General features: G+C 44.9%; 2 protein-coding genes across 2 annotated transcripts in view; one reads left to right on the forward strand and one right to left on the reverse strand.

Annotated features, from left to right (window-relative positions):
- Positions 1 to 1588, forward strand: part of ccn2a (cellular communication network factor 2a) — a 3145-nt gene extending 1557 nt beyond the window's left edge. Inside the window, exons 4-5 of the mRNA XM_079753279.1 lie at positions 1 to 30; positions 175 to 1588. The exon at positions 1 to 30 is cut by the window's left edge and continues 182 nt beyond it. Of these exons, the coding sequence (XP_079609405.1) occupies positions 1 to 30; positions 175 to 471 (327 nt within the window). The 3' untranslated portion in view covers positions 472 to 1588. The remainder of the gene's footprint in view (positions 31 to 174) is intronic.
- Positions 1589 to 4594: 3006 nt separating this feature from the next.
- On the reverse strand, positions 4595 to 12461 carry chga (chromogranin A). The gene is made up of 8 exons (XM_079754058.1): positions 12343 to 12461; positions 12069 to 12118; positions 10688 to 10781; positions 8669 to 8737; positions 8378 to 8464; positions 6963 to 7376; positions 5531 to 6030; positions 4595 to 4692 (listed from the first exon to the last, which is right to left on the reverse strand). The coding sequence occupies exons 1-8, from the start codon at positions 12386 to 12388 to the stop codon at positions 4609 to 4611; spliced, it is 1344 nt and encodes a 447-aa protein (XP_079610184.1). The 5' UTR covers positions 12389 to 12461; the 3' UTR covers positions 4595 to 4608.
- Between the last annotated feature and the right edge of the window lie 8473 nt (positions 12462 to 20934).

The raw sequence follows: 20934 nt of genomic DNA on the forward strand, positions 1-20934 counted from the left end.
TGCGAGTCTCACCTGGAGCAGAGCATCAGGGTGAGTCTCGACCCCAGCCCACCTCACACAAATCCACTATATACGACTGCTGTGGTTTAGGATCCGGACGGATCCAAAATGGCCACCAGTCCACCTCCGTTGAGAGTCTCACTGACCTGTCTGTCTCTGTTTCTCTGCCAACAGAAAGGGAAGAAGTGCATCCGCACCCCAAGGGTCTCAAAGCCCATGAAGTTTGAGATCTCCGGCTGCACCACCACCAAGTCCTACAGGCCCAAGTTCTGCGGCGTGTGTCTGGACGGGCGCTGCTGTACCCCCCACAGAACCACCACCCTGCCCATGGAGTTCAAGTGTCCCGACGGGCAGGTGATGAAGAAGCACATGATGTTCATCAAGTCCTGCGCCTGCCACCACAACTGCCCCGGCGAAAACGACATCTTTGAGGCCATGTACTACAAGAAGATGATGGGAGACATGGCCTAAGGCGCGGCGCAGGTTGAACTTTAGACCTGAGAAGAGAAAAACGAAGAAAAAAACGAAAAACAAACGCACGAACGACAGAACTCCAGATTTTTTTGCAGCTCAGTATATTATTTGTTTTTGGTTGTTGTTTTTTTTCTCGCGTCCAGCCAAAACGTATCGCATCTGTCGTTGTTTCGAGGTTGCCCTGACACGACCGTGTGTTACGGTGACACCGGCCGCTCCGTAGAGTCTGACAGAGGGTTGCATAGCAACGGCTCCAAAGAAAGAGAAAAACCCTGCACTAGAACTTCCCCCCCCCCAACCTCCTACTATGTACAACCCGTCCGTTCTCGTGTACACTTCGTCCAGAACTTTGACCTCCCATCTTATTTAGGTGGGAATACTCCCCCCCCCTCCCTTACCCTTGTAACCTTCCTGCCCCCCCCACCCCCCCCCCCCCCAGACCAGGCCTAACTTTAAACAGCTGCACAGGGATAAGCAAAAGCCAGTGTTCCCCTGTACAAACAGGTCTGAATGTGTCCTTGTTAGTGTTTGTTTGTGTGTCATGTATGTGTGTATGTGTGCGAGCGTGTGCGAGCAGGAGAGAGTGTGTGTCTAAGCACCTATGGTAGCAGAGGCCTCAATGGCGGCTTTGTCTCGTTCTGCATCTAGTGGCGGTTTGGAGAACGGAGAATGTGTGAGGGAGAGGTCAGAGATTGCGCCCCCCGGCACGCCCAGCGGGTAGAGCGATGGCGTTAGGGTCGCACATCGGAACAAGGCTCGCTTGCTTTCCCTTAAGGCTTTGCCACGGCACTGAGAAAAGAAACAAAAAACGGAAAGACGTGTTGACTTTTACTAATTCAGGTCAGAGGAAAGGAACAAAGTTTGTATTTTGTACAACAAAAAAAACTGACTGGAAGAATTGTTACATTTCTTTTGCTTTGTGTAAATGATGTATATATTTGTACAGGAGAAGTTAATTTAAAGGATGACACTTGTTGTTTATCCTCCGCTTTATGTACCGAACGTGTCTTTTGTTTTTGTCGACTGTGTTTTTTACTATTTTATTGAGAAGTGTGACAGAGAGTTACATGTTTTCACTTTCGTAGCTGGAAATAAAGTGTTATATATTTTTTGATACAAACATGATGATTGGCTTCAATTATTCTCTCTTATACTAACCCTATCTACATACATCATGTACACTCATATATGTGTGTCGCAAAGTTCAAACCCATCCACACATAACCATATACTCATATCCCTAACCATACATGTACAAATAGGAACTTGAATGTTGAGATGACTTTCCCTTCAAATGCTTTAACTTTCCAACTTTTTAACTCACCATTGAATTAAATCAGCTCTTCTTCTGAGATAATAAAACAATATCCCAAGGTATACAACTAAATAATAATCAATTGTTCTTAACTCTAACAGAAAGTTGTATTGTGCCCTCTAAATCCACAGCACAATAATAATCTGAGAATGATGAGTTGGATTCTACAATCCAGAGGCCAGGTGTATGGGTGGGCTACACATCAGCCTGATACAGGCCAGGTGTATGGATGGGTTAGAGATCAGCCTGATACAGGCCAGGTGTATGGGTGGGTTACACATCAGCCTGATACAGGCCAGGTGTATGGGTGGGTTACACATCAACCTGATACAGGCCAGGTGTATGGGTGGGTTACACATCAGCCTGATACAGGCCAGGTGTATGGGTGGGTTACACATCAACCTGATACACAGGCCAGGTGTATGGGTGGGTTACACATTAGCCTGATACAGGCCAGGTGTATGGATGGGTTAGAGATCAGCCTGATACAGGCCAGGTGTATGGGTGGGTTACACATCAGCATGATACAGGCCAGGTGTATGGGTGGGTTACATATCAGCCTGATACACAGGCCAGGTGTATGGGTGGGTTACACATCAGCCTGATACAGGCCAGGTGTATGGGTGGGTTACACATCAGCCTGATACAGGCCAGGTGTATGGGTGGGTTACACATCAACCTGATGCACAGGCCAGGTGTATGGGTGAGTACCACTTGTCCAGAGTCCAGGTATAGGGGTGGGTTATACATGACTCAATTTTTTAAATGTCTTCTGAGTATTTCTGGTGAACAGATTGTATTTTTTTTCGCAGCAATGAGATTGGGCAATCGATCTTGAGACCAATTGGTTCTGTAATGTATTTTTATTCTTTTATTCTTTATTCTCTTAATATAGATATGTATTTTCTTAACCTGATGTTGCATACTAACTTGACCCGGCCTCTATGTAGGTCTAAAGACTGGATGTGTTAATGTTCATACATGTTATGTGTATTTTTGTTTTTGTGAATTCTTGCCTTCATTAAGCATGACTTTAAGTGTGTGTGTATGTTTGTGTGTGTGTGTGTGTGTGTGTGTGTGTGTGTGTGTGTGTGTGTGTGTGTGTGTGTGTGTGTGTGTGTGTGTGTGTGCGTGCGTGTGTGTGTGTGTGTCAAGGGTTTCTGCACTGACCTCTGTAGGGCACTTTAGTTTCAAACATGTTTTCCGTTTTAAAGAACTTCATGAATAAAGCTGTTTTACTATTAGAAAAACTGGCAGGTCAGCCACCCTTTTACACAAGCCTTTCATTCTGAGAAGCCTTCATGGCCGGAAAAGGAAAAAAAAATAAACATGTGCTCTATGTCGCTATCTAGTGGTCACTCTAAAACATATCTATGAACTCTGCTATAACTATAAAATACAGAAATGTACCTTTTATTACTTTCCATGATAGTAAAGTTAAAACTTCAAAATTGTTATGTAATGGTGTGCTATGACAAAATGTATTTTATGTAGTCACGTAATATTCAACTATTTATTTATTTAAATATTTTACTATCTGCTTTTTTGGGAACGGCTCCAACTTGAACACTGTGTGTGTTTCTATGATGACTCATCTTCTCCACTGCTCAGCAACAAGACAAACACAACCAAATCTGGTGTCAATATGTACCATATGTCTTGTCTACAATGAGGACTACTGTGTTTATTTATGATCTAGCATAATGTTGGCTTGTACATCTAACTTTAACTAATATGCAATGTGGTCAGAATGTTTTAGATTCACATGTAACAAAGAAATATGAATAAATATCAAAATATCACCTGTTTGCTTTTCAATTGTTTAGCCTTGGTATTGTTTTCAGACAGTCAAAATGATTTACCAAACTGTTTTTTCCACAAGAATAATTATCAATTTATTTGGTTTTCCTACATAAATCGCATACAATTAAACAATACAATCCACTCATTTGTTGGCTAAAAATGTCCAATTATTGCCTTGGCTTTCAGTTGTAGCTATAACACATAAGGATAGCCATGCGTAAGAATCAATAGCTTTTTACATATGATTAGGAAATTACTGTACACTTGTACTTTTTTAGCATGTGATGAATCTAACAATGCTCATACTCTTCTCATGAATCGTTGTGAAGTGCTGGCATTATTCGAGAAGCAGGCAAGGTATAGTACTAAAGCAATGAGAGAGCCAGAGAAACGGAAAGAGAGAAAGAGAAAGACGGAGAGAGAGAGAGAGATTGACAGTGAGAGATAGATTGAAAGGGAGAGTGAGATAGAGAGAAAGAGGGAGACAGAGAGAGAGAAAAACAGTGAGAGAGAGAGAGAGAGAGAGAGAGAGAGAGAGACCGAAGGTAAACAGCCAAAGTGAAAGAGTGAGTGAAAGAGGAGTGACACTCCAAAGCTGTTGAAAGCAAGAAAACAGCATGTAGCATTTAGCATATGAATGTGCTAACATGTAGTATAGGCTCCATGACGACATAACGTTGCACACTCAGAAACAACACGCTCTGTGTCGTTGTGTTCGTCATGTTGGGTCGCTATCTAGCTGTGACTACGCAACTATGCTCAAGTTTTTTTTAAACAAGCAGAGGCATCAGCAATGTGGGAAGAGGGGGCGGGGGGGCAGGAGTTAGCATCCTCCAGACCTACTCAAAGATAAAACACCCCCACGTCTCCTTCACGCCGACCAAACCCCGTCTGCTTCATGGAGAGAGAGATAGGCCGCTAAACACAAGCAGGAGGAACCTGGAAAGAGGAAGATGAAGGAGCTAAAGAGGAAGAAGAGGAAAGCGGTGTTCTTGCCGCACCCCGTCAGGGACCTCTCAGCCTCGCCTCAACTGGTGAAGCTTCTGAGCGACGCTCTCCAGCTCCGACTCGATAGCTGCCAGGCTCGCTATCTCCGGCTCCTGGGGATTGAGAGGGAGGAAAGAGAGAGAAGGGTGAGAGAGAGAGAGAGAGAGAGAGAGAGAGAGAGAGAATTAAAAAAATACTCCTACAGTATCCAAAAAACACACACCAACATACACGCAAACACATACACAGACACACACACACACACACACACACACATACACGCACACACACACACAATCATACTGTAAATACACACTCACACACACACGCAGATACACACACACTCACAAACACAAACTCACAAACACACAGATACACACAGATAAACACTGCAGCACTATCACCGCCCACTAACACCAGTCTTTCCATCACTTTCTCACTGTCAGCACTGGGCCGTGCAGGAGAATACACTACAGTTATTCTACCACGGAGAAGGTTTTCTTACCACCATTAGAAATGTATTCAATCACCAATCGTGTTTCTTTGAAACTAATAAAGATGCAAACTTTGCACATGAAAAAAAAGAAATGTTCTATTTTCCATTGGCCAACAGTTATGTGTACCACACTATGGCTGATCCATTGGTCTGCTATGTAACAATATTGATACAATAACTCTTTTCTGTTTATTGAGAGTTGCATACATTTTGTTCCTACAAGTTCAACATTTCTGAACATCTCATTCCGAATAAAACGATGAGCCATCCATGGTGCAAGGAGTATTTCATTTTCGAAATTCAAAGTGTTGCAGTTTTAACTGCAGTGATGGCTGCAGTTAAAAAGCGTCAGGGGGTCTGAAAGAACCCCGACATAACAAGCAAGCTGAGCAGACGACCCCACCAGTCATGACTCGGCCATTCCGGACAGGAAACAGGAAACAGGAGAAGCCTACCTCTGACTTCCTGATGGCGCTCCCTTCCTCCTCCAACCCCCTCTTCTCCTCGGGGGCCCTCTGGAGCGCCATGTTCCTCAGCTCCTTCTCCTCGCGGCTCCTCTGGAGCTCGGCCCTCTTCACCTCCTCCCCCTGCTCCTCCTCCTCCTCCTCCTCTCCCCCCGCGGCGGCGGTGGCGGCGGCCTCCCTGGAGTGGTGCGCCACCTCCTGCTGAGACGAGGACGTCTCCTCCTGCTCCTCCTTCTCCGACACGTTCTTCTTCCTCATCGGGAGCCTCTTGACCTGTCGGCTCCACCGGGCGAAATCGTTCCCTCGCTTCACCTCCTCCGCCTCCTCCTCCTCGTCTTCCTCCTCGGTTGCCGTGGCGCCGCGAGGCAGGAGCGGGGATCTCGTTCTATTCAGTGCCTCCTCGTCCTCCTCTTCCTCCTCCTCGAAGGCCTTCTTCTTCCTCTCTTCGGATTTGGCATCGTGGGTGTTCCTCGTTAGGTTGGAGTCATCATCTAGGAAGAGGAGATTACGGTAATGATCAATCGATGTTATCGATTCATCGTTCTCTCTCTCTGTCTCTCTCTCTCTCTCTCTCTCTCTCTCTCTCTCTCTCTCCCCCCCCCCCCCCCCTCTCTCTCTCTCTCTCAATATTCCCCACCATCAGCAGGACAGCACTCCTTATAATGAAACGGCCCCCATGCCAGCTGGCAGCTTTTCCTGCTCAAGTCCATTATTTTACCTCTGCAAAAAAGAACGAAAGACCATACCCCTTTATTTTAAATAAAACGCAGTCTTTACCATTCGGACAAGAGCATTACTTAGAGAGTCAAATCACTCCAGAGGAATGGTTTATCATCCGTCAATGAGTAGAATTGAATGCAGAGGGTTTGTTTCCCTGGTGGAGATCACTGATGTGAGATAAGGAGCGACAGCACCCCACAGACCAGCGTGCTCATTGGTATTCTAGAGTGGGCCTTCTGGGTTATATTAGATTCCACTGTGGAGAGTAAAGCATCAGATTCATCATCTGAGCAGCGTGGTCCGCCATCCATCACTTTGTCTTGGGGAGCACATTTCTAGCCTTGATTAATGCTTTTCTTGATACTGCACAGAGATTTGGCTATTTTGATATCCCGCCCAGTACATTTAACAGACCAACTAACGATTTACAGTTTGGATACTCATAAATATACGAAAATATTTGAGAGATGTTTTATTCAGTGCAATTTGTCTTCTGTGCTTCTGACTTCTTATTAAATTACCCACTATTTTTTTTCAATTTAACTGAGTGAATTTATCAATTTAACTGAGTGAATATATTTAACTTGATTTCACAGCGAGTGACTACTTTGGATAAAGGTGTGATCTTACTGCTTCATGACTAAATAGTAAACAAGGAAGCAGGCCAGTAAGCGAAAATAACATGTTGAGCAAAACAGCTTGCCTTTCTTCTCTTTGGTCACATGACGCACTCCCAGCGCCTCTTGAGAACGATCTTCAGCATGGCTGCGTTTCTCCTCATACACGCCATCTTCTCCTCCTGCTCCTCCTCCGAACTCGATCTGATGTTTTCCTTTCTCAGGCCTGTCGGCCATCCAGGAGGAGATCCGTTCATCCGAGTCCTCCTTTTCTCCTCTGCTCTTATGCTCCCCCTCCTCCCCCTTCTCCTTCTCCTTCCCTTTCCCGCCTGTCTCGTTCTGCTCCTCTGACTCCTGCGACTCTTGTGCCCTCTTCTCCTCCTCCCTCTCCGCCTCCTCTTCCTCCACCTCCCTGGGGTCTCCTTCTCCCGCCCTCCTCCTCTTCTGGGCTAGGATGGATTGCTCCCCGGGACCCCCCAGAGCCTCCAGCATGGATTGGTCTGGAAGGAAGGAGGGAAGGAGAGAAGAAGGGAAGGAAAGAGCAAAAGAATGAAGGAAGGGAGGAGGGAAGGAGGGAAGGAGGGAAGGAGGGAAGGAGAGAAGGAGGGAAGGAAAGAGCAAAAGAGAAAAGGAAGGGAGGAGGGAAGGAAGGAAGGAAGGAGGGAAGGAAGGAAGGAAGGAAGAAAGGAAGGAAGGAAGGAAGGGAGGGAGAAAGGAAGGAAGGAAGGAAGGAAGGAAGGAAGGAAGGAAGGAAGGAGAGAAGGAAGGAAGGAGGATGGGGACATGAAAGGGAGGGAAGGAATGAAGGAAGGAAGGAAGGAAGGAAGGAAGGAAGGAAGGAAGGAGGGAGGGAAGGAGGGAAGGAAGGAAGGAAGGAAAGAAGGAAGGAAGGAGGGAAGGAGGTTATGAAAGGGAGACATTGCTTAAAGGAGGTGCTTACATGAAAAAGCACTTCAGGCAATGAGGTTGGTTCGTCATGATGGACATGGAAGTCATGCTTTCCATTAGAGGAAGATATACAGCTGTAGAGGATTGCATTTTGCTGGAACGTAAAGTAATCCATTTCCCCCTTCCCTTTTATCCTTCTCGCTTTGCTTTTCAGTCTCTCTCTTCCCTTGATGTTTTGCAAGGAATGCTGTAGTCCAAGCCTTTTCAGATACTTTCCTTCCTAACTTTTATAGAGCGCTCACTTGACTGGAGATATACTGCATAGTTATTACAATTTTAGATAAAAGATTTTTAAATGCCCCCAAAAATGCAACACAAAAAGAATGACACATGCGTTTAACACAGTAGTAAAATACTTTAGTGTATTTCACATAACAAAACTTTGTTGCTGCATTCGTGTGTTACTACACCTCTACTAGCACCTTCCGCTAGCAGTACACGCATCACGGTCTGTGAGATCTCAGCTGGTTATTGAGTAGGATAGATGGGCGCCGTTGCCTGAGCTGACACTGCTATTTTTACAAAGAGTGCCCCAGTGGTGTTCGAAACTCACCGGCAGAATCCTCAGTCCCCGGAGTGATCTTGGTCACCTGATCTGCCACCATGATGTCACCATGCAGTTGGGCCCTCGTATTGGCCCCTGGGAATGAAGGTGGAGTTCAGAGAATGGTTGTCAGCCTGCATCGTCAGGCAGTTTATGAAGTGTACAATACATGCATGTAGAAATATCCTCAATTGAATTCAGTGATTTGTCGATGGAAACACAAGCTGATGACATTTAAACCAATTAGTTTATAATCTGCTAAAGGACACCTTAAAGCACCTCATAGGGTGTGTAGCTCACCTGAGACAGCAATCCCCTCCATCTCTCTCAGGAAGTTATGGTGGCGTAAGATGGAAAAAAGCCTGTCATCTGCAGAACAAATAAACACATTTGCACACATGTGCACACACACACACACACACACACACACACACACACACACACACACAAACACATACACCCCACCCCCACCCCCCGACACACACACACAAACAGACACAAACACAAAACAGCATTTACATTGAGTAGGGCGCTGGTTAATCACTCTCTGGACACACCCTTTCCAGTTTAACAATGCAGCACCGCCACTGGGCCAACGCACAGGTGCATGGCGGCCTCCGTCCCTGGGATTCAGCACTTTGCTGTGTTGTTCATCAGAGTTAATTGAGCCTGAAATGTTCTGCTTTGGAAGATAGCAGGCTCAATTAATCACGGCTGCTTTACAGCAGCAATGACCAGAACACACCTCTTTGTTGTTTTTTTCGCTGAGCAGCATGACTGCAGCAAGCATTCAAAAATAATACCCGAATACTGAAACACAGTATTCGGGTTTCCTCCCTCTCTCTCCCTCTCTCTTTCGCTCTCTTTCCTCCTAATCTTTCCCCCTTCTCACTTCCTTTCCCTCCCTCTCCCTCTCTCTCCATCGCTCTCTCACCGTGTCTCACTGTTCGCATGCGTCTCCCCCCCTCTCCCTCTCCCTCCCACTTCCCCTCTCTCTCCAGTACGTTTGGTAGGGTGCACGGTTTCCTGTCAGAGGCAGCTCTGTGTAACAATAGTTGTGATCGATCTCCCTCAGCCCCCCCATCACAAACAAGAGACGACCAGAGAAAACTGCTGTAAGTGATTAGATACGGGCAGGTCTCGCTGACCCAGCGATGACCCTCTTGGAGAGCAGCGATGGCGTCAATCCCTATCAACCGCAAATCTGACATACAATGTGGGTTATAAATATAACGGCTAACAGAGTTATATGTCGGAGGGGCAATTATGTCAACGATGAGAAAGATTGAGACGGATTTTGAAAGGTTGACACACTGGTTTCGTTGTTATTCTTTGATGAGCCCAGAGGCACCATTATATCTTGACACAAAATGAGGGTTGACTGACACCACGGTAATGTTTACTGATGTTTTTCTAGATAATCATGTAGCGCAGAGGATTAAAATGCCAACCCCATCAGATGTGATGAATAGGGTCTAAATACGTGTTGTATTAAGTCACACAACTGGCATCCCATTCATCAAAGGGCATGTTTCTCTACCAACACCCACTTCCATTTCAGAAGGGTGTTTCAAAGTGATTTTGGTGAAGTCAGTCAACTGAATCTTACTTGGCAACCTAAAATTAAACAACGCTTTTGTTTATATTTCTATTTTAAGATGGTCATGGCAAACACATTAAGCTCTTAACAAATTCTGTCATTCTAACCCAGATTAATTGCATGATCTTGCCCTGTCTAAAAAAAAAGAGGGAGAGTTTTCATGGTTAAGTTAAAGTGTCCTAAGAAAGTTCACCACCACTTAGGACCCTGCTTTTCCCCCAAACTTCCCTATAACCTCTTGACCCCCTTTTGCTGTCATCAATGGATCACTATATATATCCCTCCCAAAGAGGCATATATAGAATACAGAATATATCAGTGGTTCCCAACATTGGGGTAGGGACCTCACTTGGGGTCCCCTGATATGCATATGGGGTCAGATGAGATGATTTAAAGGTCTCATAGACGTCCGCATACAGAAAGCTTGTGATTCATAGCCATGAGCAAACTACTTCTAGTGTTAAGTAAAGTGACGCGATTACGTCCCCTGGGACAATGATGTCCCCTGCAGATGGAAATGGGTAAAAAGTGTGGAAGCAGAAAGTTGAAGTTGGGGTCGCCGAAATCTTCCCCTTTAGAAAGAGGGTCAGAGTGTAAACGAAGGATGGGAACCACTGGGGTAGATGTTGTGGTCAGAGAGGCAGACAAACAGTCGGAGAGCCTGGCTTACGGCCTTGGGTGAGGGCCAGGTGGGGTAAGGACTCGGGGGCTCGTCTTACCTGTGCGCAGGGTGTCCAGGCACTCCTGGCTGACAGGCACGGGGTGTGGCATGGAGAGGACGTCCGCAAGAGCCTCCACAATGCATTTCATCACCTCCAGGGACACAGGAAACACAGGGGAATGAAGGGATAAGCTATTATAAGTATGGATGTTTTCTGCGTCATATGTATGTCATGTCGTTTTCCTTTCACCGTTGAGTTCCAGTTCAAGATTTGTTTGTCACATACAAAGTCGCACTCGTACAACAGGTAGTGAAATGCTTACCTGTTGTCTACTTATTCTAAGGTGATAGTTGTACTAGTGGTGGTAGTTGAAGTAGGGGTATGCAAGTAATAGGGTTAGGGTGGATTTGGGGGAAACTGTTTATGTAGTTTTAGTTCAGAGTATGTTTTTTTATTTTCACAAGCTAAACATAATATCATACCTAGCTTTTATATTTATATGCATTTATATGGCTGGCCACGGCCAAAATAACTCTTAAGGTTTTTAATTATGAATGTGGAGCGCTTTGTAATCCGAGATGTGAGACCCAAAGATGAAAGCATATCAAAAATGCATTTGAATTTCATGACGATCGCGCTGATGATTATATTTCAAAGGACGGTCGCTGTCTCCAGTAGCTCAAATCTCGTATTAACCATGGGCTTTACTCTTCTCGTGTTTGTTCTTGTTATCTGTCCTTCTTTCTTTCCCTCTCTCTCTCTCTCTCTCTCTCTTCCTCTCTCCCCATTCTCCTCATCTCTTGTTTGTTCTTGTAATCTGTCTTTCTCTCTCTCCCTCTCCCTCTCTCTCTCTCCATCTCTCCCCTCCTGCTCCTCTTTATTTTCGTATCGATGTCTCTCTTCCTGTCTGCCACCTTCCCATCATCTCTCCCCCGTATCCCTCTCTCTGTGCACATCTCTCCCCCTCCCTCACTCTCTCCCTTCTCTTCCTCTCTCTATCTCTCTTTTCCTCACTCCCCTGTCCCATCTCCCTCTCCCCCTCCCTCTATCCCTACCCCTCTCTCTCCAGTTGTATATCTGTCCGTCACTTAGGATGTAAAATGAATCGACCAAGGCAAGGTCATGTTCTCCATTGCCCTCAATTGAAAAGTGGCGTCTCATTTGATTCCAACTGTGACAAACTGCTGCTGCCTCTGCTATCTATCAAGGGTGAGAGACTACGCAGAATAACTGTCTGACTGCTATTTTCGGATTTAATTTCAATTACATTGGTTTAAATCAAAGCAATTTAAAAGTTTAACTTCCTAGCACTTTCATATTTCTGGTTCAGAAATAATACGCAGTTCATAAAAGAAATAGCCTAGTGCGATAATGGAATGATAGGAATAATATTGACCTATCAATTAATAAATTGATAGGTCCTAATAATAATATTTACCTTGACGTCGCCATTCTCCAGTTCACCCGAAGTGACCGGCAATGACAGAACTGTATGGAGAGATGAAATCATTAAAATAATTAAATTACCAAAAACTGCCGGCATCTTGCGATTGTGACTTGAAGAGACGCAACATTTGCCCTGGTACTCCCCAGTGCTCAGCGCGTGGCACTGTCCGTGGTGCTGAATCCGGAACAGCGACCCGCGGTAACGTTCTACATTTAATAAGCACTCACACTCGCCATTGATAAAAATGATAAGATCATTTACGTACCGCAAGTAGAAAACGCGACCAACAGGACAACTGCTCGCTCGATCATGTTTTCTTTTTTCAGAATCAGCAACGATTCACTCTCCAGGAAAAAAATAAATGTCTTCGATTTCAGAAGATGGTAATCTATCTCCCCCTCCTTGAACGAACACAGCAAGTTATGGATACATGGTGGACCAAACTCTCCTGATGTCTGACGCGCTCCTGCCTTCTCCTGCACCAACGATCCTCGTCTCTATTACCACGGACACCTAACAGCAAGAGCACCCGTTTTTATAGTTACATCTGCATAGAGGAAATGACATCATCGTTAGGCATACGATTGTCACCTCTGAAAAAAAGAGAGGTATATATAACAGCAAGCAGTTTTTTTCACTTTATGTTTGCGGTCCTAATCTCGATTGCAGGAAATTGCTCGTTGGCTAGTGGTGCCACAGTGCATTATAACTTATGTTACTTGAAACCATACAGCATAACCTACATTCCAGGCTAACAATGCCAAAGTTTACATGTTTAAAGAATTATTAAAAACACAGACACACACACACACACACAGACAGACACACACACACACAAAGTTGCATGCACACAGACACACTTTATAGTGTATGTTTAAATACAGTGTGTCAATATATATATATGCTTTTTATCAGTTTATATATCTAGGTCGAGATCAGTAAACAGAGCAACATTTCATATTTGTCTGTGTTTATTAAGGACTACGGTTCCATTGTCTTATTGGATGATGGGAGATTGGATGTGTCTTCTTCTTGATTGTGTTGCTAGGGAACAGTAAATTGAAAACCTTCCTGCTACAGTGCCTTCTCTCTGGCACTTGCGTACAGGTGGCTTGAATAGCGAGGGGATGAAAAGACGACCCCCCTCACACCTTATTGATAGAAATCTAATGAAATGTTCCAGGTTAAATCACTGATAATTAGCCATAGTTTTATCTGCTGTAAAAGACTGTGATTTTAACAATTTATTTGGAATACAAATCCAGGGTTACTTTGAAATTCCAAGCCCAAAATATTTAGAAATACACCCGTGTGATGAAATAGACACAAGCCAGTGCTTCAGTGGGAAGGATATACAGTCTATGCTCAGAGCTCACTCTCTTTGCATATCAATGTGCTTCATGAATAGGCAGTGTGACACAGTTTCATATCATATTATTTATTTTATATTATTTGCTCTTTTGTTACCAAGGCGGTGTCGGCCTGATGCGTTGTGGAAGAAGATAGCTGCGTTTCATTTCCTATTGGATCAGGCGCCGAGACCTATCTCGTCCCACACATATTTGCACAGAATCAAGCAGTAAAGGGACTGTTTGCACATGAAGTGGGATTCTCAATGAACGCTATGATGGAGTAATCATGCAACGACAGCTCATTGCATGATTCAGCTCATATGGTTAAAGATGCTACCGAAAAACCCGTTAACATAACAAACACTATTAGGCCTATGATATAAAGTATTACAAACATATCTAGCCCTTCTATCTGTTTTTAACAGGACTCACTTAACTACCTTTTCTGATGATTGAGCCATTTCTGCCCCCTGAATTCACGGTGATGGATGGTAAAGGCACACCATGTCAGATTATCGTATGGTCTGTCAATGCTCCTACTTCTCTAAATGCTATGGACTGCGCCACTGTTGTAGCCTATACTCTGCACACACTGATTCACCACAGAGAGACAAAGACCTTTCCACTGAGAATTTTAACAGCAAAAGCACTTGTTCTCCATATAATATCCTATTATACTCTCCACTCTATTTAACTGTACCAAGGTGTATGCATAAGCCTATATGAGCTTTCCCATGGTGTCATTAAAGTCAGTCAATCTCGTGGCGAAGCCTCATCACCGAGACATGTTCGCGCCCCAATCCATGACACACGATACGAGGGTGATACCGCCTTCACCTGCCCACAGTGTTTACCTTCATTACACCTGCTCCGCATAATGAACTCAGACATGAATGGGCCATTCAACCTGGAGAGTGTGATCGTGTTTCACGGCTCCTGATGTTGAATGCTCAATGTATAGAAACAATATGTAAATAACATTTTCCAGTATAGCCTAAATGGGATATTTGTGTCATTCATGGTAATTTCTAACATGATTAAGGAAATGTTCATCTTACAGCTCAAATGCAGATGAGTTCCAGAATCTATTCCACAAAAGTAGGCCAACAAAAACAGCAGCAGAATATTAAATGGCTGAATTTTCTGCACATTAGTTGTTGATGGAGCAGAAAAAATGATAACGATCTGAATACCCACAAAGGAATGGTAAAAAAACGACCCAAACCTAAATTAAAATAAAAAGTCCTGGGCCAAGATGCCGTCTGAACAGTTGAGTTCTCAGTCTACAACGGGGGTTCTGTAGGGTTCCCGCTGACATGAATTCAGTTGGGGGATCGATCCACCATTTTGGAGCCAGGACACACCATTCAAAAAGCAGTGTCAGTCGGTTTGGATTAAACGTGTCAGCTAAAAGACTAAATAGTAAATAGTATGGTCCAGCCTTGGCCAACACCAGTTTTGGCACTAGGCGTGTACTGAACGTAACAGACGGCCGGGGGCGTTATAGTAGAGTACAAACAGCTATGCAGGCTAACGGGGCCCAGAGGATGAGGACGCGGGGGGCCCGCGGCGGAGACGCAGAGGCTGGGTCTTCCAGGACAGGGGGCGGGAGGCCGTCTCTGCTGGCTGCACTGGGTCGGGTGAAGATGTATGGATGATCCTTCGGTTGGACAAAAACAGCAACAGAGAGTCAACGAAGAGCGCAGGCACCAGAATGACGTCAGCACTGTCCAAGGGGAGTTCTGTCTTTTGGAATGGTAGTAGCTCTACGAGCACACAGAACCGAATATAATATTACTAATAAAACAGACTCATTTTAGTTGACTAGGAACATAACGTATTATCGGTATTATCAAGGATTACTTGCATAGAAGCTAATATTTATATGAATATGACCCGAAACACAGTGCTTGTAGTGTTTGTATTTGTATTTTGTATGATTGTATGTGTGTTCATATATGTGTTAAAATTTACCAGTGATGGACAGATCAGGTCGATGGGGTCTGAGAAACTGCTCACCATGAGCTTGTGTCCTTCGGGCTGAAACTGAGAGACAATAATATGAGGTGCTACACTATTTGAATCAGATTCTCTCATTAAAAGCATTTTCTTTAAAGGTATGAGGTGTTGGTGACATTATGACTCCTAGTTCTGTATGAATGCCTTGTTGAATCATAACTCAATAGTTCAATCTGAACTCCAAATTGAATCATAACTCATAGTTCAGTCGGAACCACTAGTTTAGTCTGAACTCCTAGATCAATCATTACTCATAGTTAAATCTAAACTTGAGGCTTGAACTTTTCCAGTTCTCATAACTCTTTTGATACAGCAAATATGTCATGTCAGAGAGAGAAAAAAGAGAGAGGTTAGAGAGAGAGTGTTAAAGAGAGGTTAGAGGTTAGAGGAGAAAGAGAGAGAAAGGATAGAGAGAAAGAGGGAGGTTAGAGAGAGAAAGAGAGAGCGAGTGTGAGAGAGAGAGGTTAGAGTGAGAGCGACAGAGAGAGATTAGAGAGAGGTGAAAAAGGGATTCCAATACAGAGAACAGAGGTCACAGAGAGAAAAGAGGTTACAGAGAGGTGAGAGAACCTACCATGTTGTTCCAGAGCCCTTTAGCAAGCTCCTCATGTCCCTTTATGGTGAAGTGGAAACAGTCATGTGTGAAGAATGTCATGTCTATCCTTCCACTCTTCCCATGGAAAAAAAGAAAAATATATAATAATGTGGATTTTATTCCTGGTGAATGTTTGATAAAATGGCCTGAGATTAGAAAAAAAACATTAATCCCCTTAAAACAAACATTTATATAAGTAATTTATTTTCTTTCAAGATTCATGGTGAAACGATGCATATGTCATGTTTTCAAAACAATCAGAGTATATAGGCACATGGACGCAAGTGTGCTGCACATGTCTGTGTGTGTGTGTGTGTGTGTGTGTGTGTGTGTGTGTGTGTGTGTGTGTGTGTGTGTGTGTGTGTGTGTGTGTGTGTGTGTGTGTGTGTGTGTGTGTGTGTGTGTGTGTGTGTGTGTGTGTGTGTGTGTGTGTGTACTGCTGACATGTTTTAAGAGAGGACAGGACAGGTTCAGTACCGGCAGGCGGGGAGGGTCGGAGTTCTTCAGGAAGGGTTGAAGAACGACAGCAAAGTCGTCCCGGAAGAAGCGATTGCTGTAGAGGAGCTGCTCTAGACGCTTCTAGGAGGTCAAAGAATGGTTAAAAGTAATGTACTCAAACTGTCGAGGTACTAGGTCATCGACTATAGCTACTGGATCAGACGATCTGTACTTTTTTTTTGGATGACAACAATTAAAATTGGAACCGAGTTAGACAGTAGTACATTTCCGTTTCAAGAATCGATTAAAGTACACAGTAAGGATCTGAAGGGAGACTATCGCTTTCCTCCATCTGGCTGCTCCATTAGTTATGAATAAAAGATCTAACCTGGAACTCCAGATTGACCTCTACGAGTTCCCGTAGTTCAGGAGAACTGGCCACTGGCTTGATTAGGCAAGAAACAGAAGGACCTGAGAGAGAGAGAGAGAGAGGAGAGAGAGAGAGGAGAGAGAGAGAGAGAGAGAGAGAGAGAGAGAGAGAGAGAGAGAGAGAGAGAGAGAGAGAGAGAGAGAGAGAGAGAGAGAGAGAGAGAGAGAGAGAGAGAGAGAATGAATTTGCAAAGACTTCTGAGATGAGTCATTACTAGAAACTTTAATTCATAGCAGGAGAAAGGACAGATTGTAATGGAACACTTTGAATACAGCCTTGGCGCCCTACACACATAAAGACCACCCAGTACCACCCACAAATTGTGTTCAATTGTGCAACGAAAAAACCTACCATTCTAACCATGTGTTAACTACAGCACAGCTGAACGAGAGCATGCCAGTATCCTGTATATACTGCACCACGTCCAACAAAAGTCACGCTCTGATATGGTCCTAATATAGCTCTTCACACCAAGAACACGCGTGAGGTTTTGAATCCAGCGGCCTTTCCAGAAATAAAAGTCCCACTGTGTGAGCAGCAGCAGCAGCAGCAGCAGCCAGGTTTCAAATGTAAACCGTTCGGCTCTCCACCTGACAAAGCTTTTGCAGGGGGTGCAGCGACTGAGTCATAATGTACCCCAGGTGGCCTCAAGGGGACAGCTTGGGAGTGAGGGAGAGGGAGGGAGAGAGAGAGCAAGAGCGAGAGAGAGGTTAGAGGGAGCGAGGTTAGAGAGAGTGAGAGCGAGAGAGGTTAGAGAGAGAGAAAGAGGGAGGTTAGGGAGAGAAATATCTGAGAGCGAGGTGAGAGAGAGAGAGAGGTTAGAGAACCTACCATGTGGTTCCAGAGCCCTTTAGCAAGCTCCTCATGTCCCTTTATGGTGAGGCGGGAAACAGGCTTGGGTGGAGAGAGAGAGAGAGAGAGAGAGAGAGAGAGAGAGAGAGAGAGAGAGAGAGAGAGAGAGAGAGAGAGAGAGAGAGAGAGAGAGAGAGAGAGAGAGAGGAGAGAGAGAGAGAGAGAGAGAGAGAGAGAGAGAGAGAGAGAGAGAGAGAGAGAGACTCACCGCTGGAGCAGGCACCCTGGCGCAGGTCTCTGGACCTCCCGCAGAGTCTCCATGGGGAGGATCTGGACCACGTTGACGATCATCCGAGGCACCTGCAGGACCACATGAGATCATGATTCCTAGTTCAGTCTGAACTCCTAGCTCAATCATAACGCATAGTTCAATCTAAACTTTCTTTTCTTATATTTCGTGTATAGCGTCAGGTCTCATTAAGGCTAAGCAGCTCTCTCCCCAACAGAGACCTAGGATCATATGGTGGTTAGGGTGTCGGCTGATGGGTCCCAGCTGAAAGGCTCAGGCTTTGAATCCCTAAGTCCACAGTCTAAAGTTCACAGTAGGTCGCTTGGGATAAAAATGTCTGCTCAAGGCCCAAATGGTAAACATTATGATAACCCAGTGGTCAGCGATGCTTACACAGTTAGCGTTCAGCACATGTAGAACCCAGTGTTGTGCGCGTGTTATAGAGTCGCCTCAATAATGAAACCGACACCAGCCCAGGAGTTAGAGGGGCGTTGGCTGGTAACCGCTAGTGGGTCGAGGTGTCCCTGAGCAAGGCACCTCACCCGAACTGCTCCCGATGAGCCGGCTGTCGCCTTGCATGGCCGACACCGCCGTCGGTGTGTGAATGTGTGCATGAATGGGTGAATGTCAGGCAATCTTGTAAAGTGCTTTGGACAGAAGCGTTATATTAATGCATTCCCTTTGACAATATCAAGGGAGGGAGGTGCATGCCGATGTTTTCACCTCATTCATCAGCATTTCCAAGGAGACGGTCATGTAGTGGATGAAGTTGTCGACTGAAAACAGAGCCTGAAGGGAACAAAATATACGTTCATTCAAATGAATGAAAATGACTTGTGAATTAATGTTTAGTAGGAGGGAGTTTGAATATACCTTATCTTTGCAGTAATCACAAATGTCATTCATGCCAATGAGAATGGTCAGAAGCTTCCAATCCTCCTCAAAGGTGAGACCCTGTGATTAGGAGAAACAGCAACAAGTGTGTTGAAACGTCTCTGTTCCCAAAAGGACCAGAGAACGGATCAGATTCAGAACACAATACAGGATATATACATATTTCTTTGTGGACATTTCCATAATCAGCACATCGGCCCATTTGAGGTCAGACTGAGTGCAGTTTGGTGACCTCCAGAGTAGGTTGCTCTAGGGCTCATTCATCAACCAAAGGTCCAAACCAAACACGTTCTCATCAGTCTCATGCTGTGTTGTCTTATATGCTGGAACATTGCAGTACCTCATAGTTCCTGAGAGTGTCAATCAGATATCTTGTCTGCCCAGGGAGATTGCTAGGAAACACACAAGAGTATTCTCTTTATAAAGCAATAACTATTAAATCACACACACAACAGTTTGGCAGAATGAATCATGAACAGAGATTGAGTTTGCCTTGTAGACCTCATCCAATTCCTATGAATAAGTAAACTCTTTAACCACATTTACTATTGACTCCTGTACAGTCCCTGAACCGACACGTTTACCCAGTGAACAGTGAACTCGGACACAGGTCATGAAGCAGCAGGAAGGCGTACGGGAGGCTTCCTCGAGAAATGCCTTGCTCAAGACATTGGGGATTGAACCAAGTCACCTTCGGGTTGGGAACGGAAAACCCTAGCCACATGTACACAGTGGACACTCGCCCGTCCACTGTATTTATACTAGCCTACATTGCCTGGATACATACTAGACTAGAATGTTTCGCGGCCTATGGTGGATCAACAGACAGACGGACAGACAGACAGACAGGGGGGTGTGTTCATCACGAGCTGTCTCACAAGGTGTTGTGTCCGGTGACGGCCAGGTTGAAGCCTGTCTCGCTGAGCGGGGCTGAGGTGCCGTGCACCGTCTTACTGGGAGCCGCCCCCAGCACGTTGGGATTGTACAGCTTGATGATGTCTGAAACACATGCAGTTCGAGTGAGACCAGTGCTCCTTTGTACCGAAGCGGGCTTTCTGTAGATAAGATTACATAACTTAATTTATACCCGGAGGTAGATTTGGTGTATAGTTAAGTGAGCTGGCTTTCTCCACACATGACAGACAAGACATTTAAGCCACTGTAAACATAACAAAAGCACAGCATTAGTGAAAGGGAAAGTAATGCATCCTATTGAATGACATGGATCAAAAGGGGGGATGATGATAAAAAAATAATAATAACAATAATAAAAAACAAAATAAAAATAAAGGGTGGGGGTAGCCATTATTACTTTTGTTTGGGGTCTGTTTTGTTCATCTCTCTAATGGCAGAGGGAACAAAGCACAAAGCTCACATTGTGACTGTGGTGGTCCAAGCAAAAGACAACACTATTTTGTCTTGAGCAAGGCAGAGACAAAAGGCGGAAGTCGGGAGGGATGCTTTTGTGTCGAGCGTGGTGATCCCTTACTCGCCAAGGTGATGACGTCTTGGAAGGAACCGTAGCCTCCGATGCTGAGGGACACATCAGCCGGATGTTATTGTGAGAGAAAAACGATGAGCGCTGCCAACTGTGGAATGACTGGGATCACCGACTCGGGTTGCGGTACCTCCATGACACGTGACGGAATTCAATAGGGATCCCAAGGACGTTGGAGGCGTTAGCGCCGATGGCAGTCTGCGATAGGATGGGACGGCAGAAACATTATCAGCCACGGGAAAGAGGAGTCTCATGTTAGCAAAACAAATCTTTCAAGGACACGGATGCGACAGACAGTGATGACACACCGACATCCCATCCTGTTTGCAATTACAAAGAAAGTGTTGCGGAACAAATTTAAGGATAAGAATTGTTTGATCATAAAAACTGTATAATTAAATACAACTTACAGTCATAGAGTCTCCCAAGGCAGCAATGACTTTGATGTCGGCCGCCTTCACTAACTCGACTGTGGGGGTCAAAGGTGAGCGGATCATTTGAGAATTCATTGATAGTGTGTGTGTGTGTGTGTGTGTGTGTGTGTGTGTGT

This window comes from Pollachius pollachius, assembly GCF_949987615.1.
Source record: "Pollachius pollachius genome assembly, chromosome: 16".
Lineage (NCBI taxonomy): Eukaryota > Metazoa > Chordata > Actinopteri > Gadiformes > Gadidae > Pollachius > Pollachius pollachius.